The sequence below is a fragment of the Convolutriloba macropyga genome, chromosome 5 (assembly GCF_964194025.1).
Source record: "Convolutriloba macropyga chromosome 5, txConMacr16.3, whole genome shotgun sequence".
NCBI lineage: Eukaryota > Metazoa > Xenacoelomorpha > Acoela > Convolutidae > Convolutriloba > Convolutriloba macropyga.
In genome coordinates this window covers 64,995,455-65,017,611 of record NC_134472.1, presented here as the reverse complement: position 1 = coordinate 65,017,611, position 22,157 = coordinate 64,995,455, and the positions used below count along the sequence as shown (strand labels likewise).

General features: G+C 37.8%; 1 protein-coding gene across 1 annotated transcript in view; it reads left to right on the top strand.

Annotated features, from left to right (window-relative positions):
• The window catches only part of LOC142339548 (mitochondrial inner membrane m-AAA protease component AFG3L2-like), a 160,129-nt gene extending 139,806 nt beyond the window's left edge, over positions 1–20,323 (top strand). Inside the window, exons 6-16 of the mRNA XM_075389675.1 lie at positions 2,602–2,772; positions 3,246–3,334; positions 4,214–4,393; positions 5,864–5,966; positions 6,046–6,183; positions 6,740–6,942; positions 11,325–11,408; positions 11,541–11,749; positions 12,108–12,223; positions 14,090–14,290; positions 19,746–20,323. Coding sequence (XP_075245790.1) covers positions 2,602–2,772; positions 3,246–3,334; positions 4,214–4,393; positions 5,864–5,966; positions 6,046–6,183; positions 6,740–6,942; positions 11,325–11,408; positions 11,541–11,749; positions 12,108–12,223; positions 14,090–14,290; positions 19,746–20,174 — 1,923 coding nt within the window. The 3' untranslated portion in view covers positions 20,175–20,323. The remainder of the gene's footprint in view (positions 1–2,601; positions 2,773–3,245; positions 3,335–4,213; positions 4,394–5,863; positions 5,967–6,045; positions 6,184–6,739; positions 6,943–11,324; positions 11,409–11,540; positions 11,750–12,107; positions 12,224–14,089; positions 14,291–19,745) is intronic.
• The last annotated feature ends 1,834 nt before the right edge of the window (positions 20,324–22,157 follow it).

Below are 22,157 nucleotides of genomic sequence, written 5' to 3'. Positions count from 1 at the left end.
CTTTCAAAAATGTGTTCGTCACTCTAAACTAGACTTCTCTTTACTCCAATTCAAGAGATAAGGTAAAGTGAGTACGTATTACTCTAAATGAAGGCTACTTGAGAGCAGCAAAAAGTTAAACATGTTTATTGTCGAAATATAACGTATCAACATTTAATAAAGAAGCTTCTTTTTTGGTCTGTCGCTTCGACTATCTTTTTTGAGATTGGAGATCTACGAAGATTTTGCCGCTCTTTGCTGGCACTCTGCAAGCTTTGTTTTTTTTTGTTTTTCATAGATGGAAGGGTTTCAAGTTATTATATAGTGAGTTTCAATAGAGAAAATGGCAACGTTTGAAAAATTTTGGATCCATTTGCCTAAAAGCCTTTCGTTATATCGAATTTGCCTAATAAAAAGCGAACTTGAGTTTTTAATGCTCAAATGCGTTAGCACCAAGGACAATGAGATAATTATTCGAAATTTATTGCAGGTTGAGTTTTTACTCTACTTTTAAGGAAAGTGAAAATTTTAAGAATGATTTAGTAAAGTTCTGAAGAAGTTGAACGTCACAACTATTCAATGTCATAGCGACAAGACTGGTGTGATATTGCAGAGGAACCATTTTTTCTAATTATCTTGTTCAGTTGCTCTCTAACGAAATTCGTAGCAATTATATTAGTCCTGTTTTTTTTGCGATTTTTCGCTTGACCGATTATTCGTCTGACCCTTTTAACTTTTCGTCCAAAAACAAGATAAACAGGTAAAGACCGGGGTCTTCATTGACTAAGCACGTCTAAAAGCCTCTCTAGCTTGTTAAATGTTGGAATCAGCGAAACTGTTTTAAGGAGATTAACGTCATGGTGTGAACACCGGTTGTGAATCTGAAAAAAGTGAGCCCGGCAGTCACCCCCCTCACCACGCCCAACATTCACCTTGTGCACTTGACTCAATCACCCCCTAATGCTAACATCCCTAAGCTCATCTGGCTACTACCGAAGCCAACCGCTCGGCAATCTTATGAGAGCCATTCACCCGTCGTTGGTTGTTTTTTTATTCCGTGAAGTTTTCTGCAACGACCATATGACGTCAGAATCACTTCAAATCTGCTTTTTGTTCCTTTTATCATACAATTTCAACTGAATTGCGTGCGTGACGTTTTTTTTACTCAATCGGGCTGGCTTTTTGTTCATTCGCGAGAATAAGTTTCCGGTCACACGTGACTTAGCTCACTTTCAAACTTGAGTTTCTCACTCTTAACTTCAAAAATGAGTTCCTCACTCTAAACTAGGCTTTTCTTTGTTTTAATTCAAGAGATAAGGTGAAGTGAGTACATGTTACTCTAATTGAAGGGTATTTGAGAGCAGCAAAAAGTTAAACATAATTATTGTCAATATATAACATATCAGCAATTAATAAAGATGTTTCTTTTTTGGTCTGTTTCTTCGACTATCTTTTTGGGACTGGAGATCTACGAAGATATTGCGGCTCTTTGGTGGCAATCTACAAGCGTTGTTTCTTCTTTTTTAAAGATGTAAGGGGTTCAAGTCATTAAATTTTGCGTTTCAGTAGAGATAATGGCAGCGTTCGAAAAATTTCGGATCCATTTGCTTAAAAGCCTTTCCTTTATATCGAATTTGCCTGATGAAAAGCGAAATTTAGTTTTATTGCCTTAATGTGATAGCACCAAGGATGTTAACATAATTATTCGAAATCTATTGCAGGTTGAGTTGTTACGCTACTTTCAAGGAAAGTGGAGCTTAAAAATCTCCACTTTAGTAAAGTAAAGTTTTGAACATGAACGTCACAACTATTCAATGTCACAGCGACAATATTTATTTGCTGAGTTGATTGAAAGCACTATTTTTTAGCTCGTTCTTGCAGAGGAACCATTTTTCCGATTATCTTGTTCAATTGCTCTCTAACGAAATTTGTAGCAATTATATTAGTCCTGTTTTTTTTTGCGATTTATCGCTTGACCGATTTTATGTCTGACCCTTTTAACGTTCCGTCCAAAAGCAAGACAACAGGTAAAAACCGTGGTCTTAATTGACTAAGCACATCTCTCAAAGCTTTTCTAGTTTGTTAAATGTTCGAATCCGCTGTTTTAAGGAGACAATGTCATGGTGTGAACAGCGGTTATTAATCTGAAAAAGTGAGCCCCTCCCCCCGCACTCACCCCTCCCCCTTACCACCCCAACATTCACCCTCTGCGCCTGAATCAATCATCCCCTAATGCTAGCATCCCTAAGCTCATCTGGCTGCTACCGAAACCAACCGCTCGCCGGTCGTTTGAGAGCAATTCGCCCGATTTTTGTTGGTAATGTTTCTGATTCGAAGTTTGTTTACTTATTCTGTGGAAATTGCTTTTCTTTGGTTGAGTTTATTCGGTTTTTTGACGAGTAATAAGAATCAGGTTTTAAATGTATATTCTGCAATATGTCAGCATACGGTAATTAATCTGTTGATGTCTCAGATTTTTCATGAAACAGGGCCAGGTCTTTCGGAGAAGAAATTTCGAGGTCTGTGAACGGTTTTTAAGGTTTTTAATATAGTTATGATTTTTTTAAGGCCAAAAAAATTGTCTCGCTACTTTTGAAATTTTAAATGTATGCTTGCTTGCAGATCAACAAGATCACAATAGTGAACAACTCATTCGCCTATGTGGACTTGGAAGACATGGGTGATTCGGGTGAACTAGCTGCAATGGGCACTGGCTCTGGAGGGAGAGGACCAGGTGGCTTTGGGAGTCGCACCTGGATGCGAGTGGGCAACCCTGACATGTTTGAAATGAAAGTTAGTTAATTCTAATTTTGGTTCAACTTATGTAATTGGGGACCGGAATTTTATTGTTTGCTGTTGTTTGGCCAGTTTTGGCCCAAATACATTTTTTTGGTCGTAAACACTTGTCCCATCGTTTTCCTTTTCCACGCCGTCAGACTGCTTAAGTTATTTATAATTTTATTTGCTAATTTTAAAGTTTGAAGCAGTTTTTGCCCCTATGTTTTTGGTGCTTTCAGTTTTCTGCTAGTTGATAATTGCTTTGGAGATTTTAGCAATATGTTTGAAGACAAGCTCTTGTATTTATGTTAGGTCTTACATGATCATTGGCAATTACAGAAGTAGTAATTAGTAATAATATTTGTAAGATTTTATTTTGAGACATATTTGCTTGATCATATTTTTGCTTCGGGTTTTCAGTATCAAACAAAGTATTCAGTGATGGTAGTGTTATTTATTTAACTGATATTGTTTGTATGTTTGGTCAGGTATCTCAGGCAGCACAGTCAATGGGAATGGATGCACTTGACATTCCTCCCATCAGCCACACCACAGATATATCCAGTCTAGTCTTAAAGTGAGCTAATCTCCTCTTTCTGTTCTGTATACAATTCAAAAAGTGGAACGATGAATATCCTTTGAAAAACGAGCGAGCTTGATTCCGAACGCTGAAAGCTGTAGTGATAATCTAATACAAAAAGCATAGCCAAAATCTAACAACAATCCAGCTATAAACATTCCAAAAATTTTTAAGTAAACGATTTTTTTGTTGTATAATTCTCTACGTACAGGGTTCTCTACGTGGTTCTTTTGAAATTGGCTTGGAAAACAAATTAAGAAGCCTAGTCTGTATTTATGGTGATTGTGCTTGCATCATGATTTTTTGTCTCTCACAAAAAAAATGAAGTTCGAAACGTTTGCGTTCGGGGAATTATATGAAAGAGAAGAATTTTAATTTTTTATAAGCTTTGAAAACTGAACTAACTTCTAACATTTGAGATGTTGGTCTCTTTATTGTTGGCCATAAAACCGAGTTGATACCAATATCGTCTAAAGTGATGCCTCGTCTGAGTTGATGCCTCGTCTAAATCAAAATAAAAGAAATTGGTTGTCTAATTTCTTAGTAAGTAACATTTTAAAAATCTTAGATGTCTGACATCGAGAGATTCCCAATTCAAATTAAAGGTGACAAGATGTGATCAATATAACGATGCTGAAATTAAATAAAATTAGTTTTGGGAACGGCCAGCAGCAAACAAGTTAAATGAAGATGTCAAATAAGGAGGCTCCTTGAGTTATCAGGAGTACTGTTCACCCGAAGAAACTAATTCATTTTGTTGCTGCTGCGACACAGCAAGCTACTAACAACCCAACAAACATTAGTCTAATATCTGTATGATACTGCAATCTTATTATTCGTGCTGGTTTTTTATACATTTGAAACCTGTTGTTTCAGAAATGCAGCAGATATTGGACTGAACATTGGCATCCTAATAGGTGCTATCTACCTACTGAACAGATTCTTGTCCGGCCGAGCAGGTAGGGGAGGGGGCATGGGTGGAATGGGCGGGATGTTCAACCCCATGGGCAAGTCACACTCCAAAATAGTGACAGAGAACACCGGGGTCAAGTTTGCGTAAGTTCTTATTTGTCTGGAAAACGTTCAGAGATAGAGATGATCATCATCAGCATTTGATTTTTTCACATGGGCATATGAAACATTTCACAGCTACTTTTGCCTCTTTCTGATGATACGAAACAGTTATCAGTATATACTGAAGGGCAGAAGTAAGTTAGCACCCCCTATTTTCACGAAAAAAAAATAAATTTTTGAGGCAATATTAATCCAACTTGAATGAAGAAACAATTTTTACTCCATTGAACCCCTACTCTAGTTCTCTGGCATAACTATGAAATTCAGATAAAATACAACATTCACTTACCAAAAACCACAATGAGAAGGTCCATCCAAGTTTGACAGTAAAAAGAATGTTGTCACAAGATCACAATTTCATCACATTTTTTCTGTCTCTAATATTTAACACAAGTAGCATTAGCTGAAAAAAACCTAAATACATATCACACCTTGTGACAACTTTCTTTATACTGTGAAACTTGGATGGAACTCATCAACTTTTCATTGTGGTTTCTGGTAAGTGAACCTTCTGTTCGGTAAGTGAATGGTATCTAAATTTGATAACTATGCGAGAGAACTAGTGTAGGGGTTCAATGGCGTAAAGTTGAATTGAAACTTGATTTTAAGTTTGAGTAATTTTGCCTCAAAAATGCATTTTTACTTCGTGAAAATTGGGGGTGCTAACTTACTTTTGCCGTTCAGTATATAAACAATAAATAGTTTGTTCACAAATAGCAATAAAAAATTCACTGAAAGAAAACATCCGAATTACACTCATTGACCAAAGTAAACGCACAAAATATGCAATTTTACATGGTAGACGGCCTGTTCTTGAAGCCAATTGCAGTCAAGATCTTGGTGATTTTTGTAAATTTTCTATATCAAGCGACACCTAATCGTCAGAATCTTAACGGATCTATTTTTTGGCGAAACTGACAAGCTAACTCATAGAGGAAATCCAAATAGAAGTAGGCTAGTTTTCCATAAACAGCTGCATTTTAAGTCTCACGTGAAATCTCCTCAACTTGCTCATGCGTCCATATTTTTAATCAAGATTTTGTATTGTGAGTTCAACAACTTTGAGCCAGTTAAACAGATTTCACGTGGGACTCAAAATACAGCTGCTAATAGAAAATTGGCCGACTTCTATCTGGATTTCCTCTGTACGTGAGCTTGTCAGTTTATCCAAAAATAGGTCTGTTAAAATTCTGATGATGTGCATCGGTTGATATAAAAATCAAAATAAACCACCAGTATTATGTTTACTGCAATTGGCTTCAAAAACAGGCAGTTTACAATGTAAAATTGCATTTTGTGTGTTGACTTTTGTCAATGACTGTATTTTGAAGGAAATAATTCCATTCATTTGATATTTAAATATATTAGTTCTCAAAATGTGTTAGTTCTCATACAGTAGTTCATAAAATGATGAAGAAAGTATTTGTGGTTCCATATATAAATGTCTTTTAGTGACGTAGCTGGTTGTGAAGAGGCCAAAATTGAGATTATGGAGTTCGTCAATTTCCTGAAGAACCCCCAACAATATACCGCACTTGGAGCGAAGATACCGAAGGTACCAACTGTCATCAATTATCGATTACTTGTTTACAGAGTTGTTAGTTTGGATTCGTCCAATAATGTACGTGTTTAAGGGTGCGATGCTGACTGGCCCTCCTGGAACTGGTAAGACTCTGCTGGCCAAGGCTACAGCGGGAGAGGCTGGTGTACCATTCATCACTGCTAATGGCTCTGAGTTCCAGGAAATATTTGTGGGAGTCGGCCCTCAAAGGGTAAATTGCTCTTGGGTCAAAATTGACCGCGCCTTTCGAACATTGTTCATAGCGAAGTGTGTTCCATGAGGTAGCCCAGAATTTATTTGGGATCTATTCTGTTTCGCCCCCCCCCCCCCCAGTGTTTTTTATGACCCCCAGTTACAAATTATATGTTGTTATATAGCACGTTACTATGTAAGAAAATATCACGTGCGTCTGGGGGTCATAAAAAATTTATGCTCACTAAGCTGGGGGTCTGAAACAGAATAGATCCGTGATTTGTCACACTTTTTTTTGCTGGCAATTGATATCAATTAAAATCAGAGACAGAAAATATTGGTGGTAAACTTTAAAACATCAATATATTTAAATATTGTTAACACTGAACTGTTTCAATTTATAAGAGTTGAAACGTGACAAGAAAAAGCTGAATGTTAAGATAATTTTTTCTGGTGTAAATGTTTCCTTTTTCTGTCTATGTAAAGGTAGGTCTGTCAGCGTGTGCTGTTTAAATCTGATAGCATAGTGTTCTTACTATAGCTCAACTTAGTATCTCAATTGTTGATATTTTCAGGTTCGAGAGCTGTTTAAGACTGCACGTGAGAAAGCACCTGTGATTTTGTTCATAGACGAAATAGATGCCATTGGAAAGAAGAGGGGAGGCAATTTTGGTGGGAATAGTGAGAGGGAGAACACTCTGAACCAACTGCTGGTTGAGATGGACGGGTTCAATACCTCTGCAGACCTTCCTGTCATAGTTTTTGCAGCTACAAACAGGTGATATGTTGACTATTATAGCCCCTCATAAGTACAGTACTGATAATCAAAAAAGCTTTGATGCCACTGTAACTCGTAAAAGTCAACCATTTCTAATTGCTCTCAAACGTATTTTGAAGTGATTATTGGACCTTCTTTTTCTTTTCTGTTTTTTTTTCGGATGATCGCTGTTTTGTCTGACAGATTTCTAGTCGAGAAAAACGGGATACACTGGTAAAATTCAATGACTTGAAGTGTGAGCTCTGTCAGAATTTTTGTTCTCAAGGTGTATGTTTTGCCTAACCTGCATAGGAAGCCTAAATTCATGGTGCAAATGGCAGTTTTGATAGATGTGAACCCTCCTCACTCACAAAGACAAGATTCTTACTTCCCACCTATCTGCCCACCTCTTACCCATCGTTGATAGCGTCCCTAAATACGGCCAAAACTAGCACCAGGCCAGTTGCATGAGAGCAGTTTGTCTCACACTTTAGCGAATTAAAACTTGAGTTGCGACTATATAACACAGAAAATGTGTCAAATTGCATGATCTCATAAATGAAGCGTTTGTTTTTGGAGAAACTTCTCTTATTTGCATAATGCTGGTAATAGAAAATGCCGAGTTATTGCTTAGAAGAATGCGACCATTTTCATTATATTTTTAGGATGAAAACAGTATAAAGAGTTGCTTTATAAGATCTGATCCGGTGTTTAAGAACTAATCTTTTAAAAGCTTAAAAGATCTGAAAGAGACTTTTGAGAAATTATAAAATATTATAAAGCAAATAGTTATAAATATTGGAATGCGCAGTTAAAAATTGCGTCATAAGTGACTATTAATATTATAATAATTCCTTATTTTTATGTGGAGCGGTAAAGCAATTTGTTTTTGTGGTGTGAAAGAATCGAATTTTTTTCAGAGTGAGAAAACTGTTATAACAAAACTAGCTTCTTCTAAAGGGGCATTTCGCTTACGTGCTGCAATTTGATGTTTTTACTGTTTTTCAATTGCTCTGAAACGAATTTTGTAGCAATTATATTAGTCTTGTCGGTCTTTTTTTTAATGCAATTTTTCGCTTGACCTATTTTTCGTCTGACCCATCTGACTTTTTGTCCTCAAAAACGGGATAAACAGGTAGCGCATAGCGGGCATTAAGTGCTCTTAGAGCCTTTCAGCTCACTAGTCTCCAAGTATGCGATTCACAGAAACTGTTTTGGAGACTTATACTTATGGTGTGAAGGGCAGTACTTAGAGGTTGACCCCTCCCTCCCCCCCCCCCGCACAGCCCCTCACCATTCAGTCCCCGCACAATCCACACCCCTGCACATTAATTGTTTAGTCATAGGAGCCCCATGCAGCCAAAAAACCCCTCCCATCGTTGCCCCCCCCCCCCCCCCACTGCTGCCCCCATCACCCCCATCAGTTTTTTGAGTTATTGATTGAGTGTTTTTCAAAAAAGTTTAAGAAGTCCATTCCGATTCAATTCGAGGCTGGCTTGTTTGTTTAGTCAATGAAATTTCTTTGAATTGTGTCTCGTTTCTTTTCATACACCACAATCCTAAAAAAAAAGCAATTTTTCATCCTTTCGTGCCGCCCATAAACTGTTTTTATGTATGACATCGTTTTTTACACTAATTAGCAGTGAGTTTTTAACTGCATTGCGTGATTAGTTTATTATGGTAACTTCTCACTCATTTAATGTCTTCTAACCGAAATTCGGGGTCATAAAGGGCTACTCTGCCTGCAAGGTCAATAAAAGACTCATCCTTATATATTTAATGCGTGATCTCTATAATTGGACATAATATTTCCATGTTTAAGGGGCCTCTCGAAGCGCATGTTTAAGAGCCGCATTGAGCAGCATGGTTAAGCGAAAATATCGAGAGAGGTCAATGACCTAAAAGACTCAAAGGAGATGGGTGAGAACCGAACCTGGGACAAAATACTGTTTTAGTCAGGTGTACGAGCCTAAGAGGACTTGAAAATATGCTCGACCAGAGGGAGGTGTTACTGTCCTGGGTACTACGTGTTTTTTTATTGCTCACGAACTAAGTTTGAAGTCCTTATTGTAAACGTGTTTTTCTGCAAAGTTTTAGCTGTAGAGATTCTGCGCTATTCTGGAAACTCTTATGTTCCCTTGTGTGTTTAGGGGATGAAAAATGCTAATCCTATATATTAAACGCGTGAGCTCTAAAATGGGCCAAAATTTTTGCATGTTTAAGTGGCTTCTCGAAGCACATAATTAAGAGCCGCATTGAGCAGCATGGTTAGGCGAACATATCGAGAAGGTCAATGACCTAAACAGCTCAAAGTTGATGGGTGAGAGCCTAACCTGGGACAAAAGACTGTTAGTCAGGTGCAGTTAACACGAGGCTATGAGGGCTTCAAAAGTATGCTCTTGGATTCACTCTGGGATTTGCTCTAGGATTTACTGTCCTGGCTACTACGTGTTTTTCAGTTGCTCCAGAACTAAGTTTGAAGTTCCTATTGTGTTTTTTTGCAAAGTTTTAGCTGTATAGATTTTGCGCTATTCTAGAACACTCTTAGTTTTTAATTAAGGTTTTCACGCTTTACTTTTTGATTTTTGCATTATCTCAAATGCTCTCAATCGGAAATTTGTTTGATACGATAAAAGTGTTTATTGAGAAACGATGCTATGTATTCCTTATAGCGCAGTTGGTAAGATACTGGACTGCTATTCTGAGGGTCGGGGGTTCGAAACCGTGTCGGGTACCCCCCTTTTTGTGGACATTGAAATTTTCAATCAACTATTTTACCTGTTGTTCGAGGGCAATTCTTGCTACGCTGAGTCGTATGATATTCCTGTGTGTTTGGGGGATGAAAATTGCTAATCCTATATATTAAAAGCGTTAGCTCTCAACGAGGATAAAAGTTTTGCATGGTTAAGTTGTCTCTCGAAGCACATGTTTAAGACCCGCATTGGGCAGCATGGTTCGGTGAACATACTGAGAGGTCAATGACCTAAAAAGCTCAATGTAGATTGATGAGAAACGAACCTCTGACAAAAGAGTGTTAGTCAGCTGTTTCCACGAGGTTAAAAGGGCTCCACCATGCGGCCTGTTGTTCGAGAGCATTTCTAGCGACGCGAGTTGTTTTATGTCCCTGTGTGTTTGGGGGGCAAAGTGACAATGCTATATATTAAACGCTTGAGCTTTGAAATGGTACAAAACTTTTGCATGTTTAAGGGGCATCTCGAAGCGCATGTTGAAGAGCCGCATTGAGCAGCATGGTTAAGCGAATATATCATATCGGGAGTGGTCAATGACCTAAAAGGCTCAAAGTAGATGTATGAGAACCGAACCTGGGACAATAGACTGTTATTAAGGTGCAGTCACCACGAGGCTCTGAGGGCTTGAAAGTGGTCTCGCCCAGAAAGAGGAGTTACTGACCTGGGTACTACGTGTTTTTTAATTGCTCCTGAATGAAGTTTGAAGTATCTATTGTAATTGTGTGATTTTTTCAAAGTTTTTGAAGATTATGTGCTAGTCTAGAACACTCTTAGCTTTCAAGTAAGTTTTTCACGTTTTAATTTTAGATGTTTGTGTGATCTCAAATGCTCTCAATCTGAAATACGTTTATTGATAAGATAAAAGCGATTGTCAGAAACGGTGGTTTGTTTTGGTTATAGCACAGTTCGTAAGATGGAGGACTGATAATCGGAAGTTTGAAGTTGTTGTCGATTACCTATATCCATAAAAATGCTATGAAACTAAGTTTTGAGCAGTTTTAGTCGTCTTGTCTAATCTTCCTCTTTTATAGTAAATAGCAGTCGCAATCGAGCACAATGGTCAGCAGCGCTCCTATCATGACAGGTTTTAGAGGTACTTAATCATGCAGCCTAGCCTAATAAATGCGTTTTGAGACGCGCTTTACCATAATTTTAAGCTCCTAATATGCACATTTTTTGCGCTGATTAAGCATGCGGTATAGCAAAAACAAGCAAGTCAACAAGTGGCATTGTCCACAAATTTGCTGTAGAAAGAGCAAAAAACAAGTGCAATACGCATGGATAGCTTAAGTGGTGAGACCTATGGCTGTTAAACGAGGGGCATGGGTTGGAGCCCGAGTTGGTGCGAAGCAAAAACCTTTACTTCTTTTAAACCTATTCGTGTAAATGATTTTCTTGTTATGGTTTTGCGAGCCTGCTATATAATGAAGGCACTCAATATTAAATAAGGTAGCGCGACCGAAATGAAACAGATGAAAGGATTTGAATTTTCTAATTAGGTTAAATCGGCTGAATCGCAAATCCATCTACTGAAATCAGAATGTTTCTATCTTGACCTTTACAAGTCATTTCACAGCTATATGTGGCACTCGGCCGACTATGTTTCAGGCTATTACATGTTTCAGGAATAAAAAATAATTTAAAATTGTTTAGGTCAGATGTATTGGATCAAGCTCTTCTGAGACCTGGTAGATTCGACAGGAAGATCGAAGTCGCACTACCAGACATCAAAGGACGGTGAGTTATTTGAATAATTCCACCCTGTTCACGTTATAAAAACCCAAAGTGGGCTTTTTTTATGTTAAACGATAGAATGTTACTTGTTTCTGGTAGCAATTGTTAAATGCAAAGAATATATGCATGTTATAGAGCATCCATTTGCAAAGTGCACCTCAAGCCCCTGACGACAGAATTGAACAAGGATGAATTTGCAAAGAAGCTAGCTGCCCTCTTGCCTGGATTTTCTGGAGCAGACATCGCCAATGTGTGCAATGAGAGTGCTTTGATTGCAGCGAGAGAGGGAAGCAAATCTGTGAACGAGAAACACTTCGACTCTGCAATCGGACGAGTGGTTGGAGGTTTGTAATCTATAAGTTTCTATCAGCAAATGGATTGCGTTGTTCTATGTTGATAGTTTTCTCGAGGAAAATTTTGCTTATTTGGACTAAATTGCTTAAGAGGTGGTTGCTGTGAGGTCTGGTTGCTGACTGGCTTTTCAAAAGTATCTTCGGAATACAAAACGGACAATTTTTATCAGGTTTTTACAGTGGGGCCAATAGTTTCTAAGCTGTGCTGTAAGAAACTTTTTTTTGCAAGCAGATACGCGTGCCTGAAAAATACTTCCCGTCTCAGCTCGGAAATTTTTAGATGAAATAATTTGATGAACATTTTGAAATCATTAAAATGGCTGCTTATTTAATGTGATGTGTCTTGTAGGACTTGAGAAGCGGTCTAGAGTGTTGCAGGAGAATGAGAGGAAGACAGTGGCCTATCACGAGGCAGGACACGTCATCGCTGGATGGTTCTTTGAACACGCCGAGCCAACACTCAAGGTTAATCATTGGCTACTGCTGTCCCAGTCTTCTAATATAACTTCGGAAACACTGTTTGTTTTTTTCTTTCTCCATCTAACCTGAATATTTTTATAGCTGCAAAGCTGTAAGCTGAGCGGAGCTATATTGCGGTGTCCTTGGTTTTTTTGCAATTCAAAAAATTTTAAAATTCAAAGAATTTGAATTGTATTGGGGCGCTGTCTTTTCACACGTTTTCAGGATTTTTGAAGCCAAATTGGAGTAGTGATTTTGGTCACGTCGGAACAGGAAGGGGGCGAAAAAGCGAGTGGTTTTGCGGCCTGAAATTTTTTCGCTCTAATTTTAAAGTAGTGTGAGAAAACGGTGTTTGAACATAAATTCGCTTTCTCGCTAGTGGTATTTTGTTCGCATGCGGCAATTTCACAGGCGGATTTTTACTGTTTTTAATAGCCGCACAGCGATAGCTGAGGCTATTATTGGCCTTCTCTTGGTTTTTATTTCATCGTCAAGATTTTTGTTACGACCATATGACGTCACAGCCACTTTTTGTTCATTCGTTCATGCAATTTTAACTGAATTGCGTGTGTGACGTCATTTTTCACTCTTATTGGAGCGAGTTTTTTTGTTCATTCGCGTGACTTACCTCACTCTCAAAAATGACTTCCTCACTCTGAAATTTACTTTTGTTAAATTTAATTCAAAGAGATAAGGTCAAGTGAGTGTATGTCACTCTAATTGAAGGTTATTTAAGAGCAGCTAATAGAAGCAGCCTTAAGTTATACAGATTCGTAATCAAAATGTAAAATCTCACCATTTAATGAAAAATTTATTTTTGTCTTTCTTTTTTTTATCTTTTTGAGATTGCAGGTCTACGAAGCTATTGCGGCTATTTTCTGACAATCTGACAGCTATGTTTCCAATATTTTGGATCGCATTTTTTTTTCTAAATGATTTTCCCAATCCATTCATAGTTTATTGTAGGCCTACTTTTTTGTTACCAAATTTCTCTTTCTCGCTAGTGGGTTTTTGTTCACATGCGGTATTTTGACATTGATTTTCAGTTTTTTTTTAAAATTTTTTGATCTAATTTTTTGGAAATGGTTTTTCCAATTCACTCATAGTCCGTTCTAGGTCTAGTTTTTTTCGTCGTCGGACGCGCTTTTGTTTTACTTTTGTTCACACAGCAAAGCTGAAAATTTCAAATTTTCTGAATGACTTCTTCCTCTCGCTAACGGTTTTTGCGCGTGTGACGTCATGTCTTACTCTCTCTAGCTAAAGTTTTTTGCGTGACTAGATTTTGATTATAAGTGACCGACCCCACTCAATGTCTTTTGCTCTTTGAAATTTAAGTTTATTTTGAATTAGTTTAAGGTCAAATGAACTCATGTGTAATAAAGGTCCCTCTTGAAAAGGCTTCTGCGCAATGAATTTTGACAAGCTTTATTAATTTATCGCTGATTTTTTTACATAGATTTTGAGCGGCGTCGATAACTTTTTCCACTTATATCTGTATCTATTATTATCTCTTTGATACGGCACGCAAGTCTATTCTTTCGCAGCTATTCCGGCAATCTCTCGTCTATGTTTTTTTATCATCAAATAAAAATACAAAATGTCCGCAACACTGACGTTTTCGTAAATATATACGTATAGTATCGGCCTTATTACGTTCTAGGTTACGCAGAATACTTTCAGCAGTTCTTGAGTTGATTTTTAATAAATTTTAATTTGCTAAATCAATTTAAATTTAATTAATTTTTAAAATGATGGAAAGACAATTAAAGGTGGCGTGGCTGTATTGGGCAAATAATAGATATGACGATAGTCACTTTCCAAGTTTTCAAGAGTGGGTTAAATACTGTTCATGTTTAATATTGGAGTGATTAGGTGTCGATTGTTCCGCGTGGGAAGGCACTCGGCTACGCTCAGTTGACCCCAAAGGAGTTGTACCTCTACTCCACTGAGCAGATCTTCCACAGGATGTGTCAGCTGTTCGGGGGTAGAGTGGCTGAGGAGGTGTTCTTCGGACGAATAACCAGTGGGGCACAGGATGATCTACAAAAGATCACTAATCTGGCATACAGTCAAGTAAGTGTGTTATCTAATCAAGTCTCTTGTTTCTCTATTCGAGAACTGTTATCCATCACCTTTTTTTATTTTAGCCATAAATAGATGACAGTTTCTCAAGGTCTTAATGGTGTGTTGGCTTCAGTCATTTTAATTTACAAGTTATAAGCTGTACAGACCAATGACAGGATACAAACTTGTTGATAATTTTTTCTGATGGAGAAATACCGAACATGTTGTTAGTTTCTGTATATAGTGATTAATTGCTCTCAAACGAAGTTTGTCGCAATTATATTAGTGCTGTGGTCTTTTTAATGGATTTTTTGCTTAAGAAATTTTGCGTCTGACCCTTTTCAATTGCTCTCGCAGAGAAGCAATTATTGTGAACGTGTGTGTCTTTTTTATGCAAAATTTTTGCTTGACCATTTTGACTTTTCGATTGACATTTACGCCCTTGACTTTTTGTGTTTCGCGTGATCTAAAATTCTCGCTCAATCACAATTTCAAGCATCTGAACTCAATTGGCAATTTAATACTAAAAGTCAAATGAAAAGTACACCGAAACTGGTGCCATTTTTCACTTTAAATCTTATTAGTGGTATATGTTAACCTCTAATGTGGTTATTTGAAGCCCACTATTGAACTTCTTAGTCCCATTTATGCTCCCTTTCCTGACTGCAGCAGGCTGCAGTTAATTAGAGCTCCCACTAGTCGTTCGAGAGCAATTCTGCCGAGGTTTAGTGGGTTCTGTTAAATATTCCTCAAAAACAGGTAAACCCCGGGGGGATTAAGTGGCTGAGCAGCTTTCTTGGAGCCTTACGCTTTTGTAGTCTCTAAATATGCGGTTCTTCAAAACTGTTTTGAGGAGAGTTTCCTGGAGGTTCTTCATCTTAAAATTTGAACCCCCCCAAATGCTAGCATCCCTAAGCCCCAGCTGGCTACTACCAAAGCCAACCGCTCGACTGTTGTTTGAGCGCAATTTGTCCGACGTTAGTAGGCTGTTTTAGAGTTTTTTATTAGCCGCGAAGTGATAGCTGAGGCTACTTTTGGCCTTCTCTTGATTTTTTTTTTACAATTCAAAGAATTTGAATTTTATTGGGGCGCTGTCTTTTTAATTGCTCTCAAACTAAGTTTGTAGCAATTAGATTAGTCCTGTGGGTCTTTTTTATGCGATTTTTCGCTGGACCGATTTTTCGTCTGACGCTTTTGACTTTTCGTCCTCAAAAACGGGATAAACAGGCAGCGCCCAGTGGGCATTAAGTGCTCTTAGAGCACTTCATCTCTGTTTCAGCTCAAATTTTGGAGACTTGTTTGTGGTGAAGGACGGTTCTTAGAGTTTGAAAGCACCCCCACTGTTGACCCCTCACCCACTATCGCCCCCAACCCCCCACCGCGCTGTAGCTCCCCACCCCACTGCTGCTGCCCCCATCAGCCCCCCGGTTCACCCCCCGTCCCTGCGTTCGAACGACCGGTCGCTAAAAACACGCAATTTTATACTAATTTTCACTTTTGTCAAGTTTTTAAAAATTTTTGTCATCTTTTGACTTCGTTCAGACCTAGGCATCAAGAAACCTCCCCTGGGGGTTTTTTAATAGGTTACTGCATAGTTTCTAGTGATAGTGCAATGGTTTCAATATTTTAGCATCACGAATTTTAGCATTTTTCTTACAAAACGTGCACTTTTTAATTTTCTGGAAATTTATTTTTAATAGCCGCAAAGGGATAGCTTGGGCTATTATTGGCCTTCTCTTGGTTTTTTGTCGTCATGATTTTTGTTACGACCATATGACGTCACAGCCACTTTTTGTTCATTCGTTCATGCAATTTCAACTGAATTGCATGCGTGACGTCATTTTTCGCTCTTAGTGGAGCGAGTTTTTTTGTTCATTCGCGTGATTAAATTTTTGGTCACACTTGACTTACCTCACTCTCAAAAATGACTTCCTCACTTTGAAATTGACTTTTATTTACTTTAATTCAAAGAGACAAGGTCAAAGGGGTATGTGTCACTCTAAATGAAGGTTATTTGAGATCAGCTAATAGAGGCAGCAATAACTTATACAGATTTTTACTCAAAATATAACAGATCAGCCTTTAATGAAAAGACAAGTTTTTTTGGTCTGTCGTTTTTACTGTTTTTTTAGACTGCCGATCTAATCTATTGCGGCGATTTTCTGGCAATCTGCCAGCTATGTTTCATTATTCACGTCCGACGCAGGGGGCAGAAAACGTCCTTAAGGGTTTGATAATAAGTTACTGAAAAAATTTGATTTGTCGTGGAATAGCTTTCAATTTTTTAATATAAAAAATTTCGATTTTGATTTTATTCGATTTTTTGATAAAACTTTTGTCGGTTTCAAGTTTTCTCCAGCCTCAGGAGCCGGGGAACCTCCTCAATTTTTTTTTTACGTTTTTTTGTCATATATCTCAGTCTAGCAGAAAATCTCCATCAGGGTTTGATAATAAGTTACTGGAAAATGTGTTCGGGCCATGGATTAGTTTTCAACTTCTATTATCACAAATTTAAGCAGTTTTTTATGCAACTTGCAAATTTTTGTAAGTTTTTTTTGAATTTTTTTTTCATTTAATAGGTTTCTCCAGCCTCAAGAGCCACATAAACTCCTCCAGGGTTTCATTATAAGTTTTTGCATAGCTTCTAGATGTATTGGAGTGTTTTTCAAGATCTTACTATCAGAAATATTTAAATATATTTGCAATTTTTTTTTAAGTTTTTTAAAAATCTTTTCGGATTTTTGATCTTTTTTTCGGGCACCAGGGTCCTAGGGACCTTCTCCAATGTTTGATGATAAGCTGTCGCGTAGTTTCTAGAGGTAATAGAATGGTAATCAATATTATAATGACTCCAGCTTTTGCAATTTTTTCGGCAAAATTAATTTTTTTTCAAATTTTCGGGAAATTATCATGTTCCAAGTTAATGGATCTTTATGAGCCAGTGAAACTATTTAGATCTTGAAATAGGGATACTGGATAGACCCTTCAGATGAGTGTATGAAATGGTTTTGAAGATTTTAATATCCTGAGTTCTAGCAAGATTTTGTTAAAATTTGCAATTGTTTTCAAAATTTTTAAATGTTTTTTGTCCTTTTCTGAGTTTAACGATCATTACTGATCAACGAAGCTTTTCAAGTCTTTCAGATGGGATACGTGACATAACTTCAGTGACAAAAAATAGTTTTGAATGTTTTCACTGCAAAATCTGGAAGCTTTTCTATAAATTTGGCAATTTTTTGCAAATTTTTAAAATATCAGTTTTTTGTTTGATTTATTTACTAACAAGGCTAGAAAAATAAAAGTTGTGGAGTCGAGTCAAGCTAAAGCTAGCCTCACTAAACGGTGGCTAGCGACTGAAGAAGCCAACCGCTCGCCGGTCGTTTGAGAGCAATTCGCCCCACGTTAGTCGGTTAATTTTTTTTAAAGGTCCGGTCACTCATTTTGATGATTTTTGAAGTCAATTTGGAGTAGTGATTTTGGTTATGCCGAAACAGGAAGTGGAGCGAAAAGGCGAGTGGTTTTGTGGCGTGAATTGTTTTGCTCTAAATTGAGAAAACGCCGGTTGAACAAATTTTCGCTTTCTCGCTAGTGATTTTTTGTTCTCATGCGGCAATTTCACTTTGATTTTTACCGTTTTTAATTGCTCTCGCATGAGGAGCAATTATTTTAAACGTGTTTTTATGCAAATTTTTCGCTTGACCGTTTTGCGCTTTTCTTCTAGATTAATCTTTGACTTCACAAGTGACTTTGTCACGCTCATCGTCTTGATTTCAACTTTTCTCACTCCGAAATAAAATTTGTTTTCCAAGCAAAACCGATTGTTTTGTCGAGACTAGATCACAAGTCCCTAATAGCCGAGAGGTTAATACCTCCGTCGAGGTGATGGACCAAGGTGGGGTTTCGAATCCTACCTTCGGCTGATGTTTTAGCACCCATGAAGAATAATCTGTCGAGGCTACAGCCCCTAATTAAATGGCGCCGCCTGTCTTTCGGGAGCAATTTTTCCGACAGTTGTCGGTTTTTGTTTAATTACTCTTGAACGAAGTTCATGGCAATTATTGTAAACGTGTTGGTCTTTTTTATTTAATTTTTTTGCTGGACCATTTTGCGCTTTTCTAGAACATTCTTTGGCTTCTCAAGTGACTTTTTTAAGCTTTCGTTCTTCATTTTTGAGTGATCTCTTTTGCATTCACTCCGAAGTAAAGCTTGCTGCTAATATAAAGTCGGTTACAGCATATCAAAATTAAGCACCAGATAGCCGAGTGATCAGTGCATCTGGTTAAGGATCGGGAGGCCAGGGGTTCGAATCCCGGCGGGTTGAATTGTTTTTCTAACCTCCTGTCGTTCGAGAGCAATTCTTCCGACATTGGTCGGTTTATGTTTCAATTTTTTTGAATAAATGGTTTTTCCTAAGCCAGTCGAAGTCCATTCTAGGTCTACTTTTTTGTTAAGTCATTGAAAATTCTTTCATTGAACTATAGGTCAGGACTTGTCCTGCTGTTTTCTTGATTTGTTACGACCATAGGACGTCACAATCACTTCAAGTTTGCTCTTTGTTCACTCGTTCATGCAATTTCAACTGAATTGCTTGTGTGATGTCGTTTTTCACTCTTAGTGGAGCAACTTTTTGTTCATATGCGTGATTAAGTTTTGGTTACACGTGACTTACCGCACTCTCAGAAATGACTTTCTCTCTCAAATTGTTTTTCTTTATTTTAATTCGAAGAGATAAGGTCAAGTGAGTCTATATATCTCTAATTGAAGGTTATTAAAGAGCAGGTAATAGAAGCGGCCATCAGTCAAACAGATTCCTAATCAAAATATAAGTTCTTAGCCCTTAATGAAAAGAATATTTTTTGGTCTTTTTTACTGTATTTTTGAGCCTGCAGATCTACAAAGCTATTGTACCAGGAGATGCACGTGCTAAAAAACTGTAACTTTGAACACCAAGTCATAATATTGATTATATAGATGTAATTCAATGGTTAGGAAATGGATGACTTTCACGGTAGCAAAAGAAGATTTGTGAAGCAAATCTCAAGAAAGTTATAACTGTTGAAAAGGAACAACAGTGGGCAAAGGGTAGCCCAGGCATATCGTGCCAAAGTAACTATAACTCAAGGGTCTTTTTTAAAACACCACCAACACTGGCGTCAGTGAAGCAAGCTGATTAGTTTGCTTCTCTGACGTCCGGCCGCAGCACCACCAACACTACACATTCAAAATTAACTGAAGGCGGAACACCGCACAGCTATCGCGACTGTTTTCTGGAAATCTGCCAGCTATGTTTAATATGTAAACGGTGGTGCAAAATGTTGATCCGAATTGTCTAATTTAAACATTGTTTTGTTAATCATTTTTTGTAAGGGGGATGTTGTATTTGACAAATGCCACTTGGGTATTTTACTTAAAGCATAGGTTATAATGTAAGTACAATAATAGTGAACTATTTGTGTTGTGTTAGGTTGTGATGTGGGGCATGGACCAAGAGGTAGGTCCAGTGTCATTTGACATGAGACAGGCTCAGGAGAACTTCGGACAGAAGCCGTATAGTGACGAGACAGCCAGACTCATTGACGAACGAGTACGCAAAATTGTCCGGGAAGCACACAAAGCCACAACTGAAATGATCGAACTACACAGGGAAAAATTGGCCGCCTTAGCTGAAACCCTAATGAGCAAAGAGATACTTTCCAAAGAAGAGATTGCAGGAATTATTGGAGCAAGGCCTTTTGACACCAAAAATACATACGACGAATTAGTGGAAGGTACTGGAAGCTATGAGGAAGATACAGAGTTGCCAGAAGGACTGAAGAACTGGAATAAAAGTTCAGAGGAGAGTAAAAGTGAAGAAGTCAAAAGTAACTCAGATGAGCTAAAAGACAAGGAGTGAAGTTAAATTTCTTTTCAAAAAATATTTGTCAGAGATGATTCTGCGTTTAACAGTTCTTATGGATCCTTATTAATTGAATGATAGCTTAATCTGAAATGTTAAATATTGTGCAATTGAGAGATCAAATCATTTTAAAAAATTGCACGACATCTGTATTTTAAGATTCCAAAGGCAAAATTTCAAGGTTGCGTCCACACTTGCCTTAGTGGACTACAATTGATTTTTTTTACTGGCCTCGAGATAATCAGTCTAATCCACCATTAGTAAACATACGTTCTCGGAATTGTATTAAATTTTTGCTCTAAATTGGCTTGATGTGCCATCGCTGAGTCTAATACTATTTATTGATTGCGTTTGTAGTTTTGACTTCTTTTTGCAATCTAAAGGGTTTAAATTTGGGGCGAAGTCTATTTTACTATTCGAAGTTGAATTATGGTGATCTTAAAGCGGTTGGTTAAGTGTGCCTGAAAAACGATTTGAAATGACAGTTCTCCATTTATTGCCTATCGTCAAAAAATATCAGTTGGACTGCCTTAGTAATACATAGGTCTCCATTTTCAATTTACAGCAACAATAGTTTCCTCCTCCATTTGTATAAATAGTTTTTAATATTGGCATGAGCTGTTCAACAGGTTGCTCCTATTTTCTTTTAAAGTACACTTAATTCGTCTTATAGTTTTTTTCGTCTGTTCCTTTGACTTTTACCTGTTTATCTCAAAAACGTGTAAAGCCCGGTGGGCATTAAGTGGCTAAGCAAAACAGAGCCGTACGACTTGTTGTTGTTGTTGTTGTTGCCTTCGGTCGTAGAGTGTCCTCTTTGGAGGCGGTTATTTCGAGGAAGTTTGCACCATCGATTGGGGCTTCCCGGAGGGATAGTGGTGTCAGAGTTGTCTTCTTTTTTAATAGCCGCACAGCGATAGCTGGGGGCTATTATTGGCCTTCTCTTGGTTTTTTTTCGTCGTCATGATTTTTGTTACGGCCATATGACGTCACAGCCACTTTTTGTTCATTCGTTCATGCAATTTCAACTGAATTGCATGTGTGACTTCATTTTTCGCTCTTAGTGGAGCGAGTTTTTTTGTTCATGCGCGTGATTAAATTTTTGGTCACACTTGACTTACCTCACTCTCAAAAATGACTTCCTCACTTTGAAATTGACTTTTATTTACTTTAATTCAAAGAGATAAGGTCAAATGGGTGTGTGTTACTGTAAATGAAGGTTATTTGAGTCCAGCTAATAGAGGCAGCAATAACTTATACAGATTTTTAATCAAAATATAACAGATCAGCCTTCAATAAAAAGACAATTTTTTGGTGTCTTTTTAAGCTGTTTTTTTAGACTGCCGATCTACGAATCTATTGCAGCTATTTTCTGGCAATCTGCCAGCTATGTTCTTACAATTAAAGAGATGTCGTGTTGTATGGGGTTCGATATTACAATTTGGGCAGCAGTCGTAGTCGACTGTGCTAATTCGTTTTGCGTTCGAGTTGAGATAGGGTGAGTAGCCACTTCGAAGTTCCGCAAGAGTGCGTTTAGAGAGCAGAGTCTTTTTGGTACTTATCTCAGGTGGTTTTTCATGTAGCACTTTGTTTGGTTCGCGTTCGTCAAGGTAGTCCTTGACTTCATTTGTATGGGCTCCTGATAGCGGGTTTTCGATGATATTTCGTCATCTGAGTCTGGTTCGTGAAGGGTCTCTATGTATCGTTTGTAACGACTCTTTAATGTTTGTTTCATGTTGCGTGGGAGTAGGACTTGCTTTAGAAGTCGGTTTCCTGGATGGCTGGGGATGTGGTTCATGAGTTGCTGCTGTACGCATCGCATGCGAGTATGTCTGCGGATTGGCAGGACCTGAGATTCATCATGTAGGTTTTGGATTGCTGTCATATTTACGCAGCCAGTGACGACTCGTAGGGCGATGTTTTGGACCCTTTGCAATTTCTCCATGTGAGTGTTCGCAGCAACTGGATTTCATACAGGGCATG